This window comes from Crinia signifera, chromosome 1 (assembly GCF_055691185.1).
Source record: "Crinia signifera chromosome 1, ASM5569118v1, whole genome shotgun sequence".
Lineage (NCBI taxonomy): Eukaryota > Metazoa > Chordata > Amphibia > Anura > Myobatrachidae > Crinia > Crinia signifera.
The window spans coordinates 167695357-167720382 of record NC_139217.1 but is presented as its reverse complement, the minus strand read 5'-3'; the positions used below and the strand labels follow the sequence as shown (position 1 = coordinate 167720382).

General features: G+C 38.5%; 1 protein-coding gene across 5 annotated transcripts in view; it reads right to left on the bottom strand.

Moving 5' to 3' along the window:
• The window catches only part of MAPK10 (mitogen-activated protein kinase 10), a 214523-nt gene that overhangs the window by 34635 nt on the left and 154862 nt on the right, over positions 1–25026 (bottom strand). For 4 of the 5 annotated variants that reach the window (XM_083176464.1, XM_083176501.1, XM_083176482.1 and 1 more), the window contains exons 9-10: positions 6592–6774; positions 4021–4145 (exon numbers count right to left, since the gene is read on the bottom strand). In XM_083176464.1, the coding sequence (XP_083032590.1) occupies positions 4021–4145; positions 6592–6774 (308 nt within the window). Of the gene's footprint in view, positions 1–4020; positions 4146–6591; positions 6775–21289; positions 21362–25026 lie in introns of all 5 variants that reach the window. The other variant, XM_083176471.1, reaches the window with a different exon arrangement.

The following is a 25026-nucleotide window of genomic DNA, read 5'->3' as shown; positions in this document are numbered from 1 at the left end:
TTGACCGAAGGTGTCTTGTACTTTGACGTGGTCGAAAAAAACAATCTATGACATAAAATACATCAAGGAAAGCTGTTGATTCAATACATTTGAATGCATTTTGTTTTTAATAAATTGTTTTCTATGGGTAACAGTGGTAAAAATGATAAATGCCCAAATTATTATATTATTATAATAATTATATTATTGCTTCATATTCCATAATGTTATATTGTTTTATAAATAATATCATTCATTAGAAAAATAACACGTATGGGGCCATGTAGTTTCAAGTTAAAATCAGCATCTTGATAAAAATAACAGATTTTCAGAAGTTAAAATGTTGAACTTGAAGATCTTTCATCCTCTCCAATTCAATCTGTATTTAATTTATTTACATACATAAACACCATGAAAACAAATAATGGAGTTTCTGATACATTATCATCATTTTGCATCTGTTTAAATGTTAATCCTTTAAAAAATAAATCTACAAATTGACTACACATTTCATTAACTTCTGACAATTTGCCATTTCAATGCAAAGAATATCTGCAGATGATAGAACCCAAGCTTCAGAAAACTGGTTTTCATTAAAATATGAAATGTCTTCCCAATTTGACTATTTTTACACAGGAAGAAATGTTTATGTGTAGTTACCAGTAATAGAAAATAGAAGGATAAACAGTCTCTTATTCTCAACATGGACCTTTCGTTAATTAGTTTCTATTGTTTTTTTAGTTGTGAAAATGAAAAAAATACTACTGACTTCAAGGGTCAAAAAATGGTGGTGTCTGTGGCATTTCTAAATACAGTCATTAGAGGAAAAGGAAAATAGAATACATCCTAATCAGACCTATACAGTATCTAAATTTCTGTCCAAACTCAATTATTATTATTATTATTATTATTATTATTTTTATAGTATAATTCCATTTCCTGTTAAACTTTTGGCACACAGAGCAATCTAATAGCACTCAAGAAATGAAATACTACCAATCAGGGCCTGGTGCAAGACATCTAGGCACCCTAGGCACAAAGGGGGGGGGGGGTGGGTAAGCATTAGGTCGACACAAGCATTAGGTCAACATGGGGAAGGTCAAAAATCAAGGTCGACATGGGGTTTTTCACTGATTTTTTGAGCCGACAGTCCTACCATCCACTAGGGCGTGGTGGGAGAAAAAAGTAGTGTGCTGAGCATAGCATGGCGAGCGTAGCGAGCCATGCGAGGGGATGCGGTGCTACACTTTAGTGTCCATGTCAACTGTGTCGACATTTGGGTAAAAAAAACTGCAAAACCCATGTCCAACTTTTGACTGTCAACCTAATGCTTGTGTCAACCTAATGACCCTGTTGACTAACCCATGTCGACCTTCAGTCACGTCAACCTTTCTGCATGTCAACCTTCAGTCATGTTGACCTAGTGGTGTCGACCTAATGCTTGTAGACCTACTTGTTGTCTATCTAATGATCCATACTTGGGGGGATGGGGTGGTAAAGGGCTCTTACTTCGGGCCCATCAGATGCCACCTCTCACCTTGCTGGCTGCTGGAGAATGCAGTGGTGACAGGAGGAGAGGGGGTGCACGATGCTCCTCTAAGCTTCCATAGTCAGGGCTCAAGTCAGTGCCGCCCTCCAGTGGCCAGTGCCCATAGTCAAATGCCTCTAACGGTAATCCGAAGAAAGGACAATCAAGTGTTTAAAACTGGGAGTTTTCCTACCAGTGGGGAAGTATTGCCAGAATACTCTAATTTATCCCGAGGAAGCTTGGTACACAGGCGAAACGCGTTTTTTACAGAGCAACCGATCCCTCCAGATATGGAAAGCCACCATCACCTCTGCCGTGACAGGAGGTACAGTCTGCCGGCAGACGAAGATCGCTCCCTGGGACCTGCAAATGAACCACCGGTGTCTGCCAATACTTCCCCACTGTTAGGAAAACTCACAGTTTTAAACACTTGATTGTCCTTTCTTCGGATTACCACTAGAGACTGTAATCCATAAGGATTAACCTGTCCAATACCCAGTGACTTTTTTTCTTGATTTTTTTGGACACTTACAAAGAAAGAAACCATTTCTATCTTCTATATGTGATATGTATGTGAGTCTTGTCTGTTAGTATACCGGTATTAGAACACTATTGACTGTGATTTCCAATACTATATAAGGATCTTTTTTTTTTATAAATGTATGAGATACTTAACACATTTTTAAATAAAATAATTTCTACTTTTTAACAAATTGTGTCAGCAACCTGATTTATATCCACTTGTATTAATCAGTTAAGGTCAGCGCAGATTAAACCCACAACCCCTCTTTGTATACTATTATTTTAGGGTATTATGTAGTATACCCTGGGTGAAACCTGCAGCGGCCATACATACTACTAACTCGGCGCAGTTGCCACGCATTTTTTTCTAGCTGCTTTATTTTTGGGAGTCTGAGGGCTTTATCAGGGCGAGCACCCAGGTTAGTTCTTACTCTACTAGGAGGATATTTATATATATTATCCACCATACATGACTAAGCGTTTGCAATGGTACACCAGTACACCAAGGAATCAATCCTGGAATAGAAAAAATCAGCAGTACATGATGGCTTCACCATCGTTTGCGAAACGCCTTACATCTAAGTTCTTCTTCAATGGTTCAATAAATGTAAATCATTTAGTGCCAGGTCAGCGCTGTAGGGAGGATGGTCAAGTACCTATCAATGGTACCACTGTCTGTAACAACTCATGTGTGCGGTTAGTTGAGCATGGCCTGGCGTTATATTGCAGCAATATAACATTTGTTTAAAGCAACACATGTCATTTTCATAACTGGCTTAATGTGTGACAATAGTGGTGAGCACCATGAGCTTCTTTGCACACGTATTTGTTTTGAATTTCTTTGATGCATGTTTCCATGTCATTGATGTTTGCTTCAGCTCTGGTGTTAGACTCACGCCAACAATACGTTGAAGGAACTACACTATGTCCTCATGGTGCTGCATCAAATGCATGACAGACATTTCCATCTTATTGGTATTGTGGTTGTTTCCGTACCCAGAATGAACACTTTTTTCTGTACCCTTCCTGTGCAGTTTCCCAGTATCCCAGTTGATCATGAACGCAGGGCTTAAAGTGGTCCTGGAAAGGTGTTGGAACTGATTTCCCTCTGTCACCTAATTCTGCCCACTGCTCTCCCCGCATTAAGAGTCAGGACCAGTGGTAGGGTTTCTGGTGTCCCCCTGCAAACTATAATGCTTTTCTCTTAGAATTATCACCATTATATAGGGTGGAACCCAGCCCCCCCCCCCCCCCACAGCTGTACTCCCTTACTTTAACCCCTGCATAAAAATGTTATGCACAAAACCCAATGAGATGTTCAGTTTGTCAACAGTATCACTATATCAAATTACAATATCAAATGTGTCTGTTCTCGTGAATAAGACCTTCGATGCAGTACAAATTGTCATCTGTGCTTGGCTGGCCAGATCGCTGCTCTCTTTGAACATCTGTGCTGCCTTTATCAAAGGCAGTGCACCAAACCCAAACCTTTTTCCATCACATGATGTTATTACCGTACACCTCAACAAGATGGCAAATATTGCCAGCTGCTGTTGTGCCCTATAAATCCAGAAATCTGCAAATTTGATGTTTGACCATATTTTTGCCAGCCTTGACATCTTACAACTGATGTTGGGACATTGTGACAGGCACAGTATAAAGGGCGTGAGGGGGAGCAGTGGTCTACCTGGTCTAGCCTGGCCGGAAAGTAGAATTTAATAGAAAATAATAAACACGTGAGAGATCTTGTTAGTTTACTTATTGATCCTATAGATGTAACTAACAATACTAACAGTTGCCTGCAAAACCAATGTTTGCAACAAGCAAAGTTGTAATATGGCAAAACTATTTGATGTGCAATATCAAGCACATATGACAAGTAGAATTGTTGCATGGTATTCACAAATTAAGGTTTATCTTAAGAACTAAGAGTTGCTTAGTGACACGTTTCGAACTATTGCTCTACTAGAAAGAAGAATCCAAAGTCTTACCGCCTCAACTTCTGCTGGGTCATACCAAACATTTATGTAAGGGTGTTGTAGTGCCTCATCTACTGATATTCTCTTTGCTGGATCAATGACGAGCATCTTTGACAAAAGGTCTCTTGCTTGGCTGGCTGAAAATGGTAACATAATTAGCTGAAGTTCATTATAATTTCTAACACAGTGTTATCTTCACACTATATACCTTTGCTAACAATTATTGGGGTCAATTCTATTCTCCACACTATTATATTCAGCAGCTGCAAACGCTGACCAGTGGATTATAAGTAACTGGTAATAAATAATAAATATATAATTTACATGCAACTCTGCTTAAAGATCCTTAATCTTGTTTCAGTGGTGCATTTATAATGGGTGCTGCACCCAGTTATAAATACTTACCCTCCATAGTCCCGCAATGAAGGCAGCATTGCTGCCAGAATCACCGAAGAAATGCAGCCATTTTTCCGGAGGTCTGTTCATGTGCAATAGAGTCTGAGCGCTCTAGTGCTCAAACTCTAGTGTGCTGTGGTTGGTGGAGGCTGCACATGGGCCTCCTCCTCTCTTGATGCACCCCTGTCTCTTTTCCATTCATAGGCAACACGGTACACTAAATAAACACCATTGAACCACCACTATCTTTGACCCACTATCTTAATATGAATGTCTCTAAAAATATGAGATTTCATTAAGCCAAGTGCTCTGTCCCATGGTAATAGAAAATATTGATTATGTTAATGCAGACCTTACATTCCTAGTTAATCAGTTGCATTATAATTTTGGAAGCAGAAGGTCAACGTATGACATCTATGGACTGAAATGTGGTTTTCCATTTTTACTACAGTATATATTTATTAAAGTTTTTTGGCGGGAGCAATATCCAAAATAAAGATTTTCACCTAATTATGAGGTTATGGCCTCCGGGTTTAACTGCAGTGCCGGCTCCTGCACTGTGACAGGCGCCAGTTGCTGCAAGTGATGATACAGGGCAGCATCTGGCTCCTGTCACTGAGCAGAGCTGGCATTTTGATATCAAACCCTTAGCGTGTGACAACCTGGAGCAGGATGCACCGTCATAGCGATGCCACTGTGCAAATGTTCATTAATAAGCCAGCATAAGATATTTTATTAAGAAACATAATGCAGCATAAAAGTACAGGCATCATTTTGCTTTATTTCTACCTAACTGACCTGTTTTTTTTATATCAAAGTAGCACAAGCATTTAGCAGGTATCATTTACGCTTTTGCTTGAAATTCAAGAAGGTTGTGCTTGCCATGTAGAAAACACACAGGCATTATAAGTTTATGGCCCTTATTCAGATCTGATCGCAGTACAAATTTGTTCTCAAAATGGGCAAAACCATGTGCACTGCAGGTGGAGCAGATGTAACAGATTTGGTTGGGGTGTTTTGAAACTGAAATCTAAATTTCAGTGTAAAAATAATGCAGCCAGTATTTACCCTGCACAGAAACAAAATAACACACACAAACCCAACTCTCTCTGCACATGTTACATCTGCCCACCTGCAGTGCACATGGTTTTGCCCATTTTGAGAACAAATTAAGTCTAATTTGTATTTGAAGCAATCAAATGCCACATTCCATTTTACTTCATCTGAAACTTTACATATTTTTATAAGGAATGCCTGTGCAGAATTACAGCCCATCCTGTGTAGAGCATTTTATTGAAGCTGCGATTCAAATAAGTTGTAAAATGTAAAGAAAATTATGTTATTCTATATCTCTCAGAGAGGCTCAGTAGCATTGGGTGGCTCGCATCATATAGAGTATTGGGCAAGTTTTATGAGGAAACACCTGTATAGAGTGCAAGCTCTTAAGAAATCTTCAAAATGAATATTAAGCAGTGTCAGACTGGGAAAGAAGGGCCCACCGGGGAAAGCATTGGCAGGGGCCCATGAAAAATTGTAAATACTACTAGTGTTCTCATGATAATTGGGGCGATTCAGACCCATACGCTCAGGCTGCAGATTCGCAGCATAAGCGATTATCGAATGACCGCGCATGTGCATGGTATGCTGTGCACGCGCGCGAGCTGTCCTCCCCAAGGCAACCGTGCACATGGGTGGGGAAGTGTGGGGGCGGCAGCTACCTGCTCACTGACAGTCCTGTCACATTAGTAAACCAAGAACCTCATTAATATTTGGACTAGCAGTATTTCAAATGGTTAGTGTGCACCTGCATTTATTTTTCCCTACCAATGTTTCTAAAACATGGTCAGATTTAATTTATTTTTCTCTACTATTGTAAGTTTTTAATACACAATACAGTTTTTAAGCATACTAAGCCCAACAAAAAAAAGCATTTGCTGTACAACACTTTCAGTACATCCCAAACTATATGGGTACCATGTATTCCTCAGATAGTGAATGGAATTTCAATAGAAAGTAAAAAAGAAACCCTGGCTTTTTTTTTTTTTTTTTAAACATAGCTTACACATGTATAGATACAGTATTTGAAAGGTATGAGGTATAATGTCCCATGAGCAGGTCCTATAACAATTAAATATCTACTTTACTATAACAATATTTCATCACTGGTTTAATACTTTATCAGCTTACCTTTGAGTTTGTTATGCTCGGAATCTGCTGGAAATAGCGAATCTGGGAAAAGTTTGGGAAATGTGAGGCCAGCGTATTTAGGTCGGTTTTCAACATAATTCCGAACTGTTGGTTGAAGTTTTTTCATAAACTCTGGGCACGGGGTTCCCAGCTGCTCTATAACTTTGTTCCATTGGTCAATATCTGAATAATTATTAAGGAAACACCAGCATTTCTGAAGCTACCTGTAAAAATTTTCATTTTATGAGTACAAGACGTATTTTATGAAGATTATAACACAAAAATGCAAGTTTTTTTTCCATTTGTTTGCTTTGTTCCAGGACATGATCAGCATGGGATATATTTGTGAGGATTTGCAAAGCTATAACCCATGCCGGTAGGCTGCTGGGGGCAAGCAACATCAGGCAAGGCCGCCCCGCATTGCAAATGCAAGATTTTGCATTGGCATTGTTATTGTACGAGGGTTTCCCTATACAGGAAAGTGATTTCACATTACCGGTAGCCATGTAGCTCCACAGCCTAGCTGCAAAGCCAATCACAGGGCAACCATTTTTGGTTACAGCCGCCATTGCACTCCTCCCAAGAATGGTCTGGATACTCCTCCATTGTCCAGACCATTCCCCTGCAACGGTCAGTCACCGCCCTTTGTCAAGCCTTATGCCGGGCACACACACACCAGAATGATCATGATCGTGAGTTGATCGTGAGATGATCATGCAATGGTCGCACAATCTGCTGGAGCACACGGTCTGCTTACGATCCGCATCCGATCCGATTCCGATCCCGATCTGTACCCAGTGGAAGGGGTTGTTTTCAAATCCTACCTGCAGCAGAGAGGATCTGCAAAACAACCAAATGACCATCGGGATGCGCATCGGATAGAAATCAGATCTAAAACATGTCAAAACATGCCAAATTTACATACAATCGGTCCAGTTTGTATTGAAATTGGTGGAATTGAGGCCAAATCGTTCTAGTGTGTACCCTACATTAGACTGCAATTTCAGACTTGCACACATGCACTGGCCCATATGCGCAGATCTGCAAAAATCACGATCTGCAATTTTCATATTGGCCGTCAGTACTGAATCGGGCCCTTAGTTACATCACACTAAGAAGCATTTTGCCAGCACCAAACGCTAGCAGACTGTCACGGGGCTGTGTGGTGCGACTGCAGAAATAATGTATGAAGACTGTACAGTATATGCATTTACCAGTATCTCAAACTTAAACATCAAACATGTCAAGTAATATATCAATACATACTGTAGTTGAAAACACAAATAACATTTCACTGTTTCTTGTCTTCACCATGATTCCTGTATAGCTGTGTACATTGCCTCCAAGGTGAACACTAATCTGTAAGTATTTATTGTAAGCAATACCCAGTTAGTTATAAACATGATCTATCAAGTCGTGCAGTCCCCCCCCCCGGAGAGCTGGCAGGGGACAGGGGTAGGGAGCCGCTTCACTGGTCCTGCTCGTAAGAAGCCGGGACCAGTGTGGGGTGAATACTGGCCATTCTATTAAACACTCCGTAAGGGTGAATGTAATGTATGTATATATATTAGTGGTAATTTAGATGTTTAATAAAACATGTGCGTATATACTACTGTGTATGTTATTTGTTTTTTACTGTCTTTGTATGTATGTGGACGCTTTCAGAAATATATAACCCAAGTAGCAGGTAGGATCTGCCAGGTATCTGTTAATGGGATAGCCTGACTGCCAGATAATAAATATGATCTCATAGGAACTGGTTAGTTTGTGGGGTCTGCTCCATTCCATTTATTTGTGGATCACCTGGGGGTGACAAAGTCCATCAGGGTCTACATTGTACTGTTGTGAGTTATACATTAATAGAGGGTACACAGGTGAGATTTCCACTATTTTCCTATTCGATGTTGCTTATAGAAGCAAAATTGAATCGGAATATCGTATAAAATTGAATGATTTTTCCACATGCAGACTCAATCGCGATGCATGCTCCCGTGTAGTGTAAATCGAATAGATTTACACTTGGCAGGCAAGACTATATAGTGTAAATCTAATAGTAGATAGTACAAATCTAATGTGTTCACTGTTGCCATAGATTTGATCACTATTCGATTCAGATCTCCTTCCTAGAATCTAAAATCAAATCTAAAACAAAATCTTGTGTGTACCCACTATTATGGTGTGTACACACGGTGTGATTCCTTTGCTATTCGACTAACAGAGGGAACACATGGTGAGATATGCACTATTTTTTTTCTATTCGATTGTGCTTATAGAAGCAAAATCGCATAGAAAATCGAATAGAAAATCGAATGGGCACCAAATGGTTTTTATACATTTGATGCAGATTCGATCCCAATGCGTGCTCCCATGTAGTAAAAATCGAATAGAAAAATAGGTCTTGTCATGCATTAAATTTCCAAAAATAGGTCTACAGTATCTACATCAATTTGCACTATATATTCATTGCTGCACTGTCTATTTGGCTTTTCGATTTCAGCTGAATGGGAGCACACATCAGCATCGATTTGGGATTGAAAGCTTAAAACCATGTTCGACGTCTACGCAATACAGATTCAATTTTGACTATATAGTCAAAATTGAAAGGTAAATCTTACCGTGTGTACAAACCATAAGACACTCCAATTCTCCAAACGTAAGAAGGCCAGATCTGCATTAAGATGTAGGTGAACACTTTCCTTTGTCAGCATACACAGTACAATTAGCTAGATTTTTTGTGAAGCAAACACCCAAAACAGAATGAGCCTATTAGCTATTATCATAAAGAATTTACATTTTTGATTATTAGTTCTGTAACTAGTACTTTGCCAAAGTCCTTGCAAACTGCACAGAATGCTTCAGCGAACACCTTGTGTAAAATATTGCAAGAGACTGGTATTAAAAAGAAAACACATATACATTTGTGCACACTAGCAACGCATTTCTAGTGTAATAGTTACATTTGATAAACCCTTATAATATTATTGTGCATTGCATATCTAAAATGTATGCTTATAACAAATATGGTCATATAAAATATTAACATGCATTTATTGAAATGACACAATTACTGCTGTGAAACTAAACCACTACAATAATTACTGTCTTCAGGGTAAAGTGTGATATACTGTATTTCTGCAATACTGTAGTAAGAACTCAAACTATAGCCAGAATGGCATTATTATTAAGTACATTTACATATCTGAAAACAAAAAAAGGTTATGTATAAAATAGCATGAATCCTAAAAATAAACCAAACCTTAATATATGTAACAAATATTTAAAAAAATATTTACTATACTCAAGCTGTGTAACACAGCAACTGAAATGAGATTCAAGGGTTAATTCAACCAGCTCAATTAAACTTTAAAGACATTTACTGGTAACAAAATATAAGTATATACAGTATATATATATATATATACAGGTCGAGTATCCCGTATCCGAATATCCGTTATCCGAATTATTCCGAAATACGGACATTCCAGAAAGTGAAATTTTTTTTTTTTTTTTATAAAAACTCACTGGGGACATATGTAACAGCATCACTGGGGACATGATATGTAACTGGCACTATATATGTGCAAGACAATGATTGCTTGGCATTCAAATTCAGTGATGAGATAGTACACACATTTTGTTTCACGTTTTGAAACCTTGTTTTTTGAACAATTAAAATATGTTTGTGTGTATTTTATGTGGTAATAAAATATATTTGTGTGTATATTATGTGTTTATACAGCATAAATGCAAGATACTTCAAAATACATAATTGAAATATTAAAATATTCCGAAATACGGAATAATCCGTTATCCAAAATTCTCCTGGTCCCGAGCATTTTGGATACGGGATACTCAACCTGTATATATATATATATATATATATATATATATATATATATATATATATATATATATATATATATAGTTGTAACCTGATGACATATTTATAAGAGATGTGAAATGTTGTTATACTGCTGGCACCGTCTGCATTTATTGAATCTAAGCTACAAGTGCCTCATCTCCTGCGTCTCTCTCTCTCTCTCTCTCTCTCTCTCTCTGCATACATGCATTTAATATACAGTGAATCCATTAAAAAGTGTAATTGGTGAACCTGTGGAACAGTATATGTTCCACATAAGTTTCAAATCTCAACATTCCACTATGCGAATTTAAGGAGAGACAAATAGTTGATTATTTACTTAAATTAACAATAGAAATCATTATACTATATGTTATGTTCCTAATCACTGACTACAATTGCTAGTGATCAGTGAAGTCAGTACTGTAAGCATCCATCTGAAAGCACTTCTGAAAGTGTGTTCTACAATGTGAACAGAAGATGGAGCCCTTATTATTTGAGTGCACATTCTTCTCGAGTGAATGACTGCATGTGGGTGGACGCGGTTGCCAAGACACACATGAAAAGCATGAGATATTAACCTTGAGCTCAGAAACTCGGCTGATGAACTGCAGCACTTGAATGGAAGTCTATAGCTTCTAGAAAACATTAGCTAGTGGATTACAGCGCACCTGCAGGACAAGAATACTCGGCCTGCATAGAATAAAAGATTGGATGGAGTGTGTGTTTTTCATTCCCTATGAAAAGGTTTTACTAGATCTATTATACAGCTTCAGGCATGAAGTGTTTAAAGAAACAGTTACACAATTTCCCAAAATGGACAGTGGGAACACTGGAAGAAAAACACACAGGGCCAGATGTATCAAGCTTCAAAAAGTGATAAAGTGGAGAGTGATAAACAACCAGCCAATCAGCTCCTACCTGACATTTTTCAATCTCAGCAGGTAACATGGGCGATAGGAGCTGATTGGCTGGTAGTTTATCACTCTCCATTTTATTACTTTTTTAAGCTTAATACATCTGGCCCAAAGATTCTGTAAGTAGAGAAAATATTCCTCAATGGTATGTTACCTTTACCCATACCTCCCAACTTTTCATGTGAAGAAATAGGGACACTCGCACTGATGTCAGTGTCAGCCAGGATGTGCCTGTGTTCATTGAAGATGCCGAGTAAATCTTGGGCTACGTGGCGGCTGCGATAACCTGGAGCACAATGTAAAAGTAATTAGATGGTGAGCAGCTTCCGACAGAATTTGGACATATTCGCTTGGGTGCGAATAGATGCACAATTCATTTGCAAGGTGGGATTCCACTGGAGCGCAGCGGAAGCTAAACTGATTGCTGGCCGTGCGATCTGGTCTGAATCAGGCCCATAGTTCCAAAGAAAGAGAGCTGACACAGTCACAACATGAACACTTAATTAGAGATGGTTGAAAACAGAACACACTTGAACTATGGAGCTTTGACATGAGTCCAAGCTTGGTCACTTTGGGGTCAATTGTCAGATTGAAAAAAACGAACCTTGTATGTTTGATGGCATGTAAGTCCCTCACATTGTGATATAAGGTCCATTTCACACTGCAAATGACTGGAAATGAATGCTATTGATGTAAATGATACTGTAGAAACAACAATCAATTTTGAAAGAAAGCCAAATACGAACCAAAACACTTGGTTGGTTTTGCTAAAACCCAGGTGTCTGTGCACATCTCTATCATGTACAAGGCAGGGTCTCCTATAGACCCAAATACCTTTACAGTTGGGTATGGCATAGCTTAAAGACAATGTCTAGGTCTACCGTCATTAAGTCAAGAGCAAAAGGTTGACATGTCAATGTCGATAACTAAGCACATGGACCCACAATTGGTAGACCAAACACACTGCTCAGCTTGCCATGCTTTGCAATGGGAGTCCGCATGGATGCTAAAGTATGAAAAAGTACAAAATAATTAAATAATTTTTTTTCAAAACTCATGTTGACCTTTTCATCTGTCGACATTTTCCATGCCACCATTTTGCTTGTGTTGACCTTTTTGCAATGTTGACTTTTTGGTGTCGATCTATTGACCGTTGACCTAGGGAATGTCTGTCAGCCATCTGGATACCTTTACAGTTATACTGCAGTCAGAAATTCAAATGCATTAAGCCTGTTAAAGTGATAAAGTGGTGATAAAGTGGAAGGCACCAGCCAATAAACTGTCATTTTTCAAACACAGCTGATTGGCTGGTGCATTATCACCTTCCCTTTTATCACCACTTTTTTCACTTTATCAGGCTTAATACATCTGCGCCTCAGTTTTAATTACAACTGACACATATATATAGTACGTGTATGTCATCATTTAACTCTATCTAGTCAACAAAACAGCTGGACAATACAGTATTTCTTCTTTAAAGTTCAAGTATTACTCATATTCCCTTGTAACACTGCCGTCACTCTGGAATTTAGTTCATATTTTTTACCCTTTTTACAGTGCTGAGTATTACAGGATTATGTCTAACAGTCCTGTGTGGGTTACCTCATTCTGTTTAAATATAAACAGCTGGACAAGTAGAATGTTACTACACTACATCAGAGGTTGCTGGATTATGTCTTCTATCATCAAGTTTCCAGTTTGGACAAAATGCTTCTTTTAAAAAATACTTTACTTGAATTCTGCAAATAAAGGGCAGGGCTATACAATGTTTGTGCCAAACCAGCATTCATTTGATTCAGTAGAGAAATAAATGAAATTGGCAAAAACATTTTTGGGAAATACATTTCTAATGCACCTGATAGTTCCTAGCAGCATTACAAATGCATACAGTACAGTATGTTGTATACTTCATCCAAAAACAAAATGCTACATGCCCAATAAAACAAATGCAGCTACAGTACCTATTCAATTGGGCAGGAGTTTTCACCTAGGCATTTTTTAGGGCTAATGGGGATTTCATCTAGGCATAAAATTCTGAAGTGGAGAAAAACACCTAGATCGGTGAACTAACAGCCAATCTACCTGTTTTCGCCACTTTGCTGGTGTAATTGTAGCTGTTTTTGCCGCTTTTTGAGGCAATTTGGGCCAATTCTTTTTAGGTGAAAAAAAAAGTGAAGTGAAAAGGCATTGAAGAAAAATGCCTTCAATGGCGGCGAAATGTTGTCTGCAATTGAATAGCCAAGTATCGAATTAGTTCCGTTTTCTTCACCTATGCAAAAAAAAATGCTAAATTAAACGAATACCCCCAATATTTTTTTTGTAAACATAATAAATAGAAATTTATTTTAAATTAATATTGGTGGCAACATTTAAATAACTTCCTCTAGTGCAGCGGTGGCCAACCCGCGGCTCTCGAGCCGCATGCGGTTTTTCCTCTCTTTATCTGCGGCTCAGGTGTTAAATGTATAGGAGAAGGCATTTGTCCGCCTCCATGTCACTGTGTCAGTGTCCGTTCACCCTGGGTGCAGTGTGGCGGCGGGACTGACACTCAGTAATACCGATGGTGCAGGAGACGGACTGGCTCTGCTGGGGCTTGGGCTCGCGTTGCTGGCTGGCTGCTCACTCCGTTGTCGACTAGTCTAGTCTCATCTGAGTGCGCTAGACATTCTTTGAGTCAAGAGCAGCCGAGCGCTGAGGATGAAGACACGTATGCGCAGCGCACCATGTGCGCGTGTAGCCACCTGGAGCCGGTCCTGGTCAGGTGTGCACTGTGCTTGTGCACGGTGTGCCACATAAGGTAAACACTACCCATGATCCACAGCAGGTGCAGCCCAGGCTGGCTCTTTCCAGCACAGGACCACAAGCTGTTCATTGACGCTAGGGCTGGGTAGCAACTGACCTGGCATCATTTTAGTGATAAGGTTGGGGCTGGCTGCTGCAGGCTGTCTAACTTTGGGGGCATAACAGATTGTTGCACTGTGGGGGCATACCAGCTTTTTGGCACTGTGGGGGCATACCAGCTTTCTGGCACTGTGGGGGCATACCTGGCACCGTGGGGGGGCATATGTGTATCTGGTACTGCACTATTGGAGGCATATTTGCATCACACCCACCCAAGGGGTCAAAATAGACCACGCCGGTTTTTTGGGGCGCGCACGTGATGTCGGCTCTTTGGCTTGACTACCAATATTTTTTGGCTCTTTACCTCTGACCAGTTGGCCACCCCTGCTCTAGTGGGTATTTAATTGCAAACCAACATTTACAGTTTAATTACCCATAGTTGATAACTGCACACATTTTAAGGACATTATTTTATTTATTTATTTATTACCAGTTTCTTATATAGCGCATACATATTCCGCAGCGCTTTACAGAGAATAGTTGAACAGTCACATCAGTCCCTGCCCCAGTGGAGCTTACACTCTATATTCCCTACCACATGTACAAACACATAGACATTCTAGGGTTAATTTTGATGGGAGCCAAATAACCTACCAGTATATTTTTGGATTGTGGGAGGAAACCGGATTACCCGGAGGAAACCCACGCAAGTATGGGGAGAATATACAAACTCCCCACAGTTAGGGCCATGCTGGGTATTGAACCCATGACCTCAGCGCTGTGAGGCAGTAATGCTAACCATTACACCATCCGTACTGCCCATTATCACATCTGTATACCAGCCTTAAAATTACTTTACATGTAAGATAGAAAATATCCGATGACAATGCACGTCTGCCATTGTGGGCCTGATTCAGAGTCAAATTCCATTGCCACTGCGTCTTTGTATGCAGTGGAATTCAGGAGAAATGCTATTGCCGCAGCTGCAGTTTTATGTACCGATACGCCTGCTGTCAGGGCTTGGTTAACAATGGTGTGGATGGAGCTGCAGCTCCAGGCTACCCAATGACAATAGGGCCATAGGATTCCCTGCATAGCAGAATGTCTTTACAGGAAAAAAGAACAGCTCAAGGAACCCGTATGAAAGAGCGCTTCTGCAGGAGAGGGTGTGCTAGAAATGGGAGCCCAGAAGAGGAAATCCACAGAGGGTGAAATGTAATAGGGTGAGAGAATCAGAAAGTGAGAGATTTGGGGCCAGAAGCACTAAACTTCAAAAGTGATAAAATGGAGAGTGATAAACAACCAACCAATCAGCTCCTGCCTGACATTTTTCAAACACAGTCTGTGACATGGCAAGTAGGAGCTGATTGGTTGCTGTTTATCACTCTCCATTTTATCACTTTTGAAGCTTAGGGCATCTGGCCCATAGTAAGAAATCGCCAGTTTTTTTTAAAGCAGCAATCATTTACACTGCAAAATCCAACTGATTAAATGATTGCCACTTTTAAAAAAAATGGAGATTTCTTACCAAATCTCTCACTTTCTGATTCTCTCACATTATTACATTTGACCCTTAGGGCCAGATTCTCTAAGCTTCAAAAGTGATAAAATCCAGAGTGATAAACAGCCAGCCAATCAGCTCCTACCTGCCATGTCACAGGCTGTGTTTGAAAAATGTCAAGCAGGAGCTGATTGGCTGACTGTTTATCACTCTCTATTTTATCACTTTTGAAGCTTAGAGAATCTGGCCTCTTGTCTTTGTTTGGTTTTCTAGTGCTGGGGGTTTAGGGAGAAGCCGCCAGGGAGGAGGAGAGTGCACTGTATATACTGTATATCCTGTGCCTTTATCCATGTCATTTATTTAACTCTTTTTTTTTGCCAGCAACTTGGTGTCTGATTTATCCTCTTCCAGGACCCAGGGTGCGGCTGTAAATTCCTCCATCATTTATGGATGTTGTTGGAGTTTGGCGAACACCTCCTGGATGCTTGGAGTATTATATGGCAGGCACTAATATATTGTGGTCACTGCAATGGTCTCTGTACTATATGGTGGTCCCTGTAATGCTCCCTGCATAATCTGCTGTGATGTTATGTAATGGGTGATATAGCTTAGTACAGACAGTAATATTCCATCAGTGAAAGGGGCAGATATCCCAGAACTAAGTATGGGTTTTACCCTTACCCTACATGCATTTCAGTATTTTCAATGTTGTCAATTGTATCCAAGCTAGCCATGGTTGACTATAATCTACAAGGTACAAGCCAAGTTTTTGCCCTGGGTTACATGAAGCCAACGTACCTCTGTATATTTGTATACATATATAAATATAGACAATAGACCTCACATATTATAAATACGGGATGCGGTTGATAGATTGACAGTCGATCACCACTATTGGTTATTCAAAAAAAGGCATTTTTTTCATAATAATAACTATGAACGTGGGCACAAAAGGAGTATATAATATTGTGCCCGAAGCATGGTGGAACCGATACGGTGTCCATGTCAACATAGACACCCCAAACAAACCATGAAAAACCATGAAGACCTTTCCCATGTTGACTTCTTGCTTTGTCTACCCTTTGACCATGCTTAACTAATGCCTTTTTCATGTGTCGACCTTTTAACTGTCTACCAAATTACTGTTGACCCTATGACCCAGACCCATAAACATATATATATATATATATATATATATATATATACAGATGGAGCCCTTGTCATCCTGTATATATATATATATATATATATATATATATATATACTGTATATATATATATATATATATATATATATATATATATATATATATATATATATAGATATATATATAGAAAGAAGGGGGGAGTCAGAGTGCGCTTGTTGAACAATAAATGTCACTTTTTAGAAAAAAGTATATTTAATAAAAAATATATATAAAAGGTACACATATATAATGTACAGTAAAAGAACCCTTCTTGGGGTATCACAAATACACAGTTGGTGAACATCAGTGGTAATTGCTCAATTCAGAGATTTCTTGATCACAGACAGAAGGCCCAACGCGTTTCGTCAAATCATGACTTCATCAGGGGCAGAAATTGCAATCAGCAGTAACTGTAATTTACAATAATACATTACATCAATGAAATTCATAATGGAATGTCAAAAAAAGGAAGGAGGAGGTGGAGGAAGAACAGGAGGAGGAGATGGTGAAGACAACAATGACCAAATTGGACCAAAATAATATATAAAAATTAATTAATTAAAAAATCAATCAACCAATTAATAATATGAATCAATTGATAAAAATTAGCCCATAAACACCACGTGATGATTAATGATTAAGCACATACCTATGGATGTTCAGTACAAAAAGTTTTATGAATCAGATGTCATAGACATAGTCCGGTTAATTTCAGCAATCTATATAAATTTACAGAAAGTCACAATCTGACCCATAGATATTTTCTGACAAAAAACTTCACAATTAAATATTATAACATATTTTTACATACCAGAAAACAGAAATTGTTCTAGCTTGATATAACCAATCTAAGGTAATTGCCAGATGTGATAGAGTCCTCAGAATAAAATCTGATAACAGAGACATTGTAATCTTAGTATAAATTTACAATCCAAAAAAACATGCAAGTTCAACTTATCAAATAGGCATCAGTTAGGAGAAAATACTCACTAGCAAGGATAGGAGCAGTCACATACAGCAGGGGTTCACCAGTGTGAATGAAAGCCCTGTGTCCCTGAAGTGTATATATGGCCCAGGGAGTGTGACATCACTTCCGGGTACCAGATAATTGAAATAAACTTATTTAAGTGATTTAGACTTATAAAGCTCTAATATAATGAGCTAGTAGTGTTTAAACGCTCCAATATCTAAAGGAGGAGTGAGGAAAGGGGCCAAATAGGACCATCGTTATAGTGAATATAAGCCGGTGGAACGCATAATTAATCGCGTGCGTTCCAACCGGCGGCCATCTTGGTTGGCGGAAAACCCGGGGGTGTGTGTAAGAGGTACTTCAAGTGCGTTATGATGGGCGGAAATGATGTGCCGCTCTGTGTGCTTTAATGATAGAAAGCCTGTGGAACGCACAGAATCATCTATGCGCTCCAACTGGCGGCCATATTGCAATAAGCGCAACTAGTGCATAGCAGGATATGACGTCCATGTATAGGATGTCTCTAACGTTATTACGAGATTGAAACCAAGTGGAATATAGGAACCCCAGTGTGCGTTCCATTTGGCAGCCATATTGGAAAGTATATATCCTTCCAGTTACCCTATTAATAAGGGATAGATTTATACATAAGAAAGCTACTTGATACCCTATTCTTAAGGGATAGATTTATACATTAGAGAGCTACTAAATTACCTGCAAATGGAGAACAGTTAATAAAAATTTATAATGAGTAATTAAGTATTAATACTAAAGTGAAAAACAATATATATATATATATATATATATATATATATATATATGATTAAAAAATAAATAAATAAATAAAATAAAATAAAATAAAAATAAATAAAAATAGAAATAAATAAATATAAACATAAATATAAATAAATAAAAATAAAATTAAAAATAAAAATATAAAAATAAACAATACTGTGTATCACAGCTATTATTGTGGTGTATTAATATTTCAAAAAGTACCTCTTACACACACCCCCCGGGTTTTCGGCCAACCAAGATGGCCGCTGGTTGGAACGCACGCGATCAATTATGCGTTCCATCGGCTTATATTCACTATAACGATGGTCCTATTTGGCCCCTTTCCTCACTCCTCCTTTAGATATTGGAGCGTTTAAACACTACTAGCTCATTATATTAGAGCTTTATAAGTCTAAATCACTTAAATAAGTTTATTTCAATTATCTGGTACCCGGAAGTGATGTCACACTCCCTGGGCTATATATACACTTCAGGGACACAGGGCTTTCATTCACACTGGTGAACCCCTGCTATATGTGACTGCTCCTATCCTTGCTAGTGAGTATTTTCTCCTAACTGATGCCTATTTGATAAGTTGAACTTGCATGTTTTTTTGGATTGTAAATTTATACTAAGATTACAATGTCTCTGTTATCAGATTTTATTCTGAGGACTCTATCACATCTGGCAATTACCTTAGATTGGTTATATCAAGCTAGAACAATTTCTGTTTTCTGGTATGTAAAAATATGTTATAATATTTAATTTTGAAGTTTTTTGTCAGAAAATATCTATGGGTCAGATTGTGACTTTCTGTAAATTTATATAGATTGCTGAAATTAACCGGACTATGTCTATGACACCTGATTCATAAAACTTTTTGTACTGAACATCCATAGGTATGTGCTTAATCATTAATTATCATGTGGTGTTTATGGGCTAATTTTTATCAATTGATTCATATTATTAATTGGTTGATTGATTTTTTAATTAATTAATTTTTATATATTATTTTGGTCCAATTTGGTCATTGTTGTCTTCACCATCTCCTCCTCCTGTTCTTCCTCCACCTCCTCCTTCCTTTTTTTGACATTCCATTATGAATTTCATTGATGTAATGTATTATTGTAAATTACAGTTACTGCTGATTGCAATTTCTGCCCCTGATGAAGTCATGATTTGACGAAACGCGTTGGGCCTTCTGTCTGTGATCAAGAAATCTCTGAATTGAGCAATTACCACTGATGTTCACCAACTGTGTATTTGTGATACCCCAAGAAGGGTTCTTTTACTGTACATGATATATATGTGTACCTTTTATATATATTTTTTATTAAATATACTTTTTTCTAAAAAGTGACATTTATTGTTCAACAAGCGCACTCTGATCTCCCCCCTTCTTTCTATGTCTATTTGACTGGGTCTTGGCTAACAGAGGACCCTTCAGAGGTGCTGCTCTCATTCTATTAGCGCAGGAAAGGGCCTCTCTCTTTTTTATATATATATATATATATATATACAGATGGAGCACCAACAGGCAGGGGCTACACTGAACTGGTACGTGTGTGCGTCTCACACGCATGCGAGTCCCAGTCTCTTGATGGCGGCGCTGCGGGTTTAGGGGAGGGGTCGAGGTGGGGAGGGGGACCGGCAGCGGGGAGCGGGGGCAAGCTCCATTGCCACAGGGCACGCGAGCTGACGGGGGTTAATTCCAAGGTGGTTCTCACCTTCAGTGAGTGTGCTCTGGTCACAGGTTCTGTCTGAATGAGCTCATTCAGAAAACCACCTTTGAATTAACTCCAAAATCTGTACTGAGTTTACAATTTTTTTCCAATTTCTGAGCTTTTACAGTTGGATCCACCAGGGATCGAACCCAGGTCCAGTGTGAATTACACATCGGTACTTCCCCAGACCAATTGGAGTAGTCTTCTTCTTCATAACCTTATACTGGTACTGCTATTAAAAGTAAACCTTATCCACCAACTTAACATCGGACTACAAATGTATTAGCAGCATAATCAAGAGGAAGGCCATCTGCCACCCAGCCGGTGGGTTAAGCCACAGAAAACATATCAATAGGTGTTATATTGTTCCAAGGACTTTATTACCACCCAATAGGAGTTAACTGCCTTATTAAATCCCTTATGATCCGTTAACCCCTGATGAAGTCCTATTAAGGGACGAAACGCGTTGGGGTTCTTCTGCTGTTATCACGTTTGAATTGTCTCAATGAATACCATAAACATCTGGATGAATTGTTGCCACTGTGTAGATTAAGAGACTTCTTAAAGAATTATTTTAAATTATTTGGACTCTTATTCTGTATACTAGAGTAAATTGTATTAAGGCTGGATTGATCAAATATATATATATATATATATATATATATATATATATATAAATATAACTGATTGTATTAGTTATTAATTCCAATATATGCATTAAATTTAGTGAAAGTAATTAAAAATGAAGTTTTTTTCAAGCCTCATTACAACATTTATTATACATAAAATACAACAATGCAGAAAAATACAAATAAAACATATTGGAGTGTTCCCTAGCATTTTCCTCTTCTATGCTCCCTGTTCTAATCATCCTACAGATGAAGCATTGACAATGAGCAGTAAGTGGTTTTTAGGAAGGATACGGTCAGTACCAGGAAACAACACAGCACCTTTAATCATCTCTCCCATGATGCACCCCACTGACCACATGTCAACTGAAAACAAACAAAAATAATGAAATGAAGAAACAGCAACAAGTCAACAGAAAACAATGTACATGGGACACTGTCATGCAATGTAACATCACTCTCACTACAGTATCTTTCTCATATATATATATATATCTCCTTCTCTCTCTCCATCTCATATCTCTATATACTATCTGTTCTTTTTTATAACACTTGATAGAGCTGGCCTTCTATTACTGCTTTTATCAATAAAAGAAATGGTAAGGACAGCTCAGCAGAAGCGGCTAAGATGACCTCAGCTGAAAGCCAGAACTTGCGATTTGAGCTCCATTTAAAAAAAAAAAAAAAGAAAAAGTAAATAAATATAGAAAATCATGCAAAGTAGGAATATATATAGATATATATAGATATATATATATATATCTATATATAGATAGATATATATCTATCTATATAGATATACACTACCCTTGTAAAATATGCTTTATTTAAATAAAAAATGCACTTGTTTATGTTACCGCCTTCTTGATATACTTTAGCAATGATAGAAGGATTGTGGGTGTATAAGTATCCTTGTTAAATAGGTGACGCTGGGTCACCAAATATGAAAGTTGTTAGATGCTTACCACCAGAAACGGTGGTAACCTACATAACGAATAGTTCCGAAAAACCCTTTCTCCATTAGACTGATCTCAAAATATATATACTTTGTGCATCACCATAACCATGCATCAGGTTATCCCAGGAGGGCACCAGTTTAGGATAAATACAGGAGAAACAAAAGCCATGGCACTCTGGTGATGCTAAACAAATAATGTTAGCATAAATTAATGGGATGACACAAAATGTTGTGAATGACAAAAATGATGTGCCCGAGCATTCTAATTAGTGTTCGGCCATTTCGAATAAAACTATGTGAGCACTTATATTTGAAACAGTGTAATTTTCAGTAATTCATTAAACACACATATATATACGTATATATATATATATATATATATATATATACAAAAGCAAACAAAAACAAACAATACACATGAAAAATATATGAATCTTTGCATCTCTTTTTGGTAAGAATTTTGGGAACCATGCGGCAAGATCTACTGCTGGATTACAGCTGCAGTTTTTCCTTCCTTCTTGTTAGAGGATGTGGGTAGGCTAACTAACTATTCTTCTTCTTACCTCTTTGAAATGGAGTACATTGCCAGAGGATAAGAGGTAGGAAGAGGGATATACCACACCCATTGCTTACAGGTGTATACATCAATCAATCAATCAATCAATCAATTATAAAAACATGAAATCTCCCATTTTCAAAGATTAACAGAAGAGTTTTTTTTATGGCTAAAGACCCTTTACAGTATGACAATGTAAGGTGACTTTCCACATGACACTGTCATTCTATAGGAGGCCGCTGTTTTAATAAGTCTATTTGTCATATTTTTGCCCTTATAGACATGCCCCAGCTGATTGTACAAATTATTACTAATTGAATAGTACAGTAGTTCACAAACTGTAAGTCCTGACCCCAAAGTGGGTCCCGACCTTCTCAGCATCGGGTCATGACTCCATGTTGCTGACCATCAGGCTGATGGCTTTTCTAATCTCAGTCAGTGATTCAAAAATCTGTTGAATTGTTTGTTATTTTAGACTCTTCTCATCATTTTGTGTCTCCACAATGCTGCCATGTATGTACCGTCTGCTGACTACACATGTGATGTGATGACCTTCTGTAGTAACTTGCTGGGGTCCTGTAGTTATTTTTATTATCTGATGGCAGGGGCAAACGCAGGATTTTCAGAAGGGGGTTTCCAGAGGGGCGGAGCAAAGCACAGAGATGGACACTTAGGTGACCCAGTATATGCTTTGATGTCTATCTCCAGTTCCCGGAAATAGATTTTTTAGATTTTAATGGAATTGAAAACTAGAGAATCCCACCTACCAAATGGTACTGGGGGCTAGGGGATCAGAGTTCAGGAGGCAGAGCAATCTGCCAACGAGTATATATAACTACATACCAGGTGTGTGGAACTGGAGCAGTAACCAGCTGCTGGAAGGCTGATATCTCTGGTTCTGGGAACAGTAGAGACAAGGTTCTAGTGTCCTTCAAAGGGGGAGAATCTCAGCTTTTGGAATATACCCTCATAAAAACTCTATATCAGACAGAACCTGAAATATCTGACTGGGAAGAGCAATTAACAGGCTTGGATGGGGACCACTGCTTTGAAGTCAGATATCTCCGGTTCCCAAGGTCCGATTTTAAAAATTCTTGTACTCATGTACCCCCTTAGACTCCTGGGGGGGTTTCTGGGTACTCGGAAACCCCCCCTGCGTGCGCTACTGGATGGGGTCCCAGAGAAAAATAGTTTGAGGACCCCTGGATTAGTACTATAATTATGGAAATGTCTAGGGACAACAACAGCTTTGCAGACAACCAGTAGGCCACTTAAGCTCACAGAACAGTTCTGCTGAGTGTTGAAGCTACAGTATAGTGCATACAATTACTTTGGGCCTTATTTTGGTTCATTCTTTCTGACAAAATCCTTCTTAGATGGACAAAACCATGTGAACTGCAGGGGGGGCAGATGTTACTTGTGCAGAGAGAATTAGATTTGGGTGAGTAATTTTGTTTCTGTGCAGGGAAAATACTGACTGCTTTATTTTTACACTGCAACATAGATCTCATGATAACATGTGCAATCTAATTCTCTCTGCACATGTTACATCTGCCCCACCTGCAGTGCACATGGTTTTGCCCATCTAAGAAGGATTTTGTCAGAAAGAATGAACCAAAATAAGGCCCTTTGTCCTCCATTGCAATACTTAGAATGGACAAATTGCCTTTGGAAACAAATTAAGCTCAAGAACTGTTCAATTGGAGCTTCATGGATTGTGTTTCCATAGCCCTACATTCACACACACACATGCCTCATATTGGACTCAGTAAAAGTGGAAATGTGTTCACTGGAGTGATTAATCCCACTTCACCATCTGGCAGTATGACAGACGAATCTGGGTTTGGCGCATGATAAAACTTCCTGTCTAAAGCGTACTGTCAATTATTTGGTATGGCCTCCTTAGTTCCAGAGAAGGGAAATCTAAATGCTTAAGCAATGGCTTTCTAGAAAATTGTGTTTCCAAGTTTGTGAAAAATATTTTCACAATTGCCCTCCATCAAAAAATATATATATTGTTTGCCAAGTTTGGTGTGGGAGAATGTGACTGACCATCACATATCCCTGACCAACCCACTGAACACCTTTCGGATGACACAATCATGAGAAACACTTAACATTAGAGCCCAACTTAATAAAGGGCAGAGATACCCATACTATACATGAAGTGTGATATATTTGGCTAAACAAACACTGAAGTGGTGACTTAAGGTCCTATGTCCTAAGATGTGATAACCTTTTATTCAATTAGGGGCACTGATGTGCATCTTCTGAATTACTTTGTGGCATGTGAAGTTTTTCACACGCACAATCATTAAGGGTTCACTACCTCACCAATGGATGACGAGATTTACTTTAATTAGGAGCTGGACTGATACTTCACTTGCAAACCAAGAAGAGTAAGACAGGAAGTAAAAGCCCTAAGGTGTATTACTATCTTTATCAACACATTAGGTGGGAAAATCCTATGAGTATATGGGTATGGGTCATAGGGTCAACACATGACAAAGGTCGACA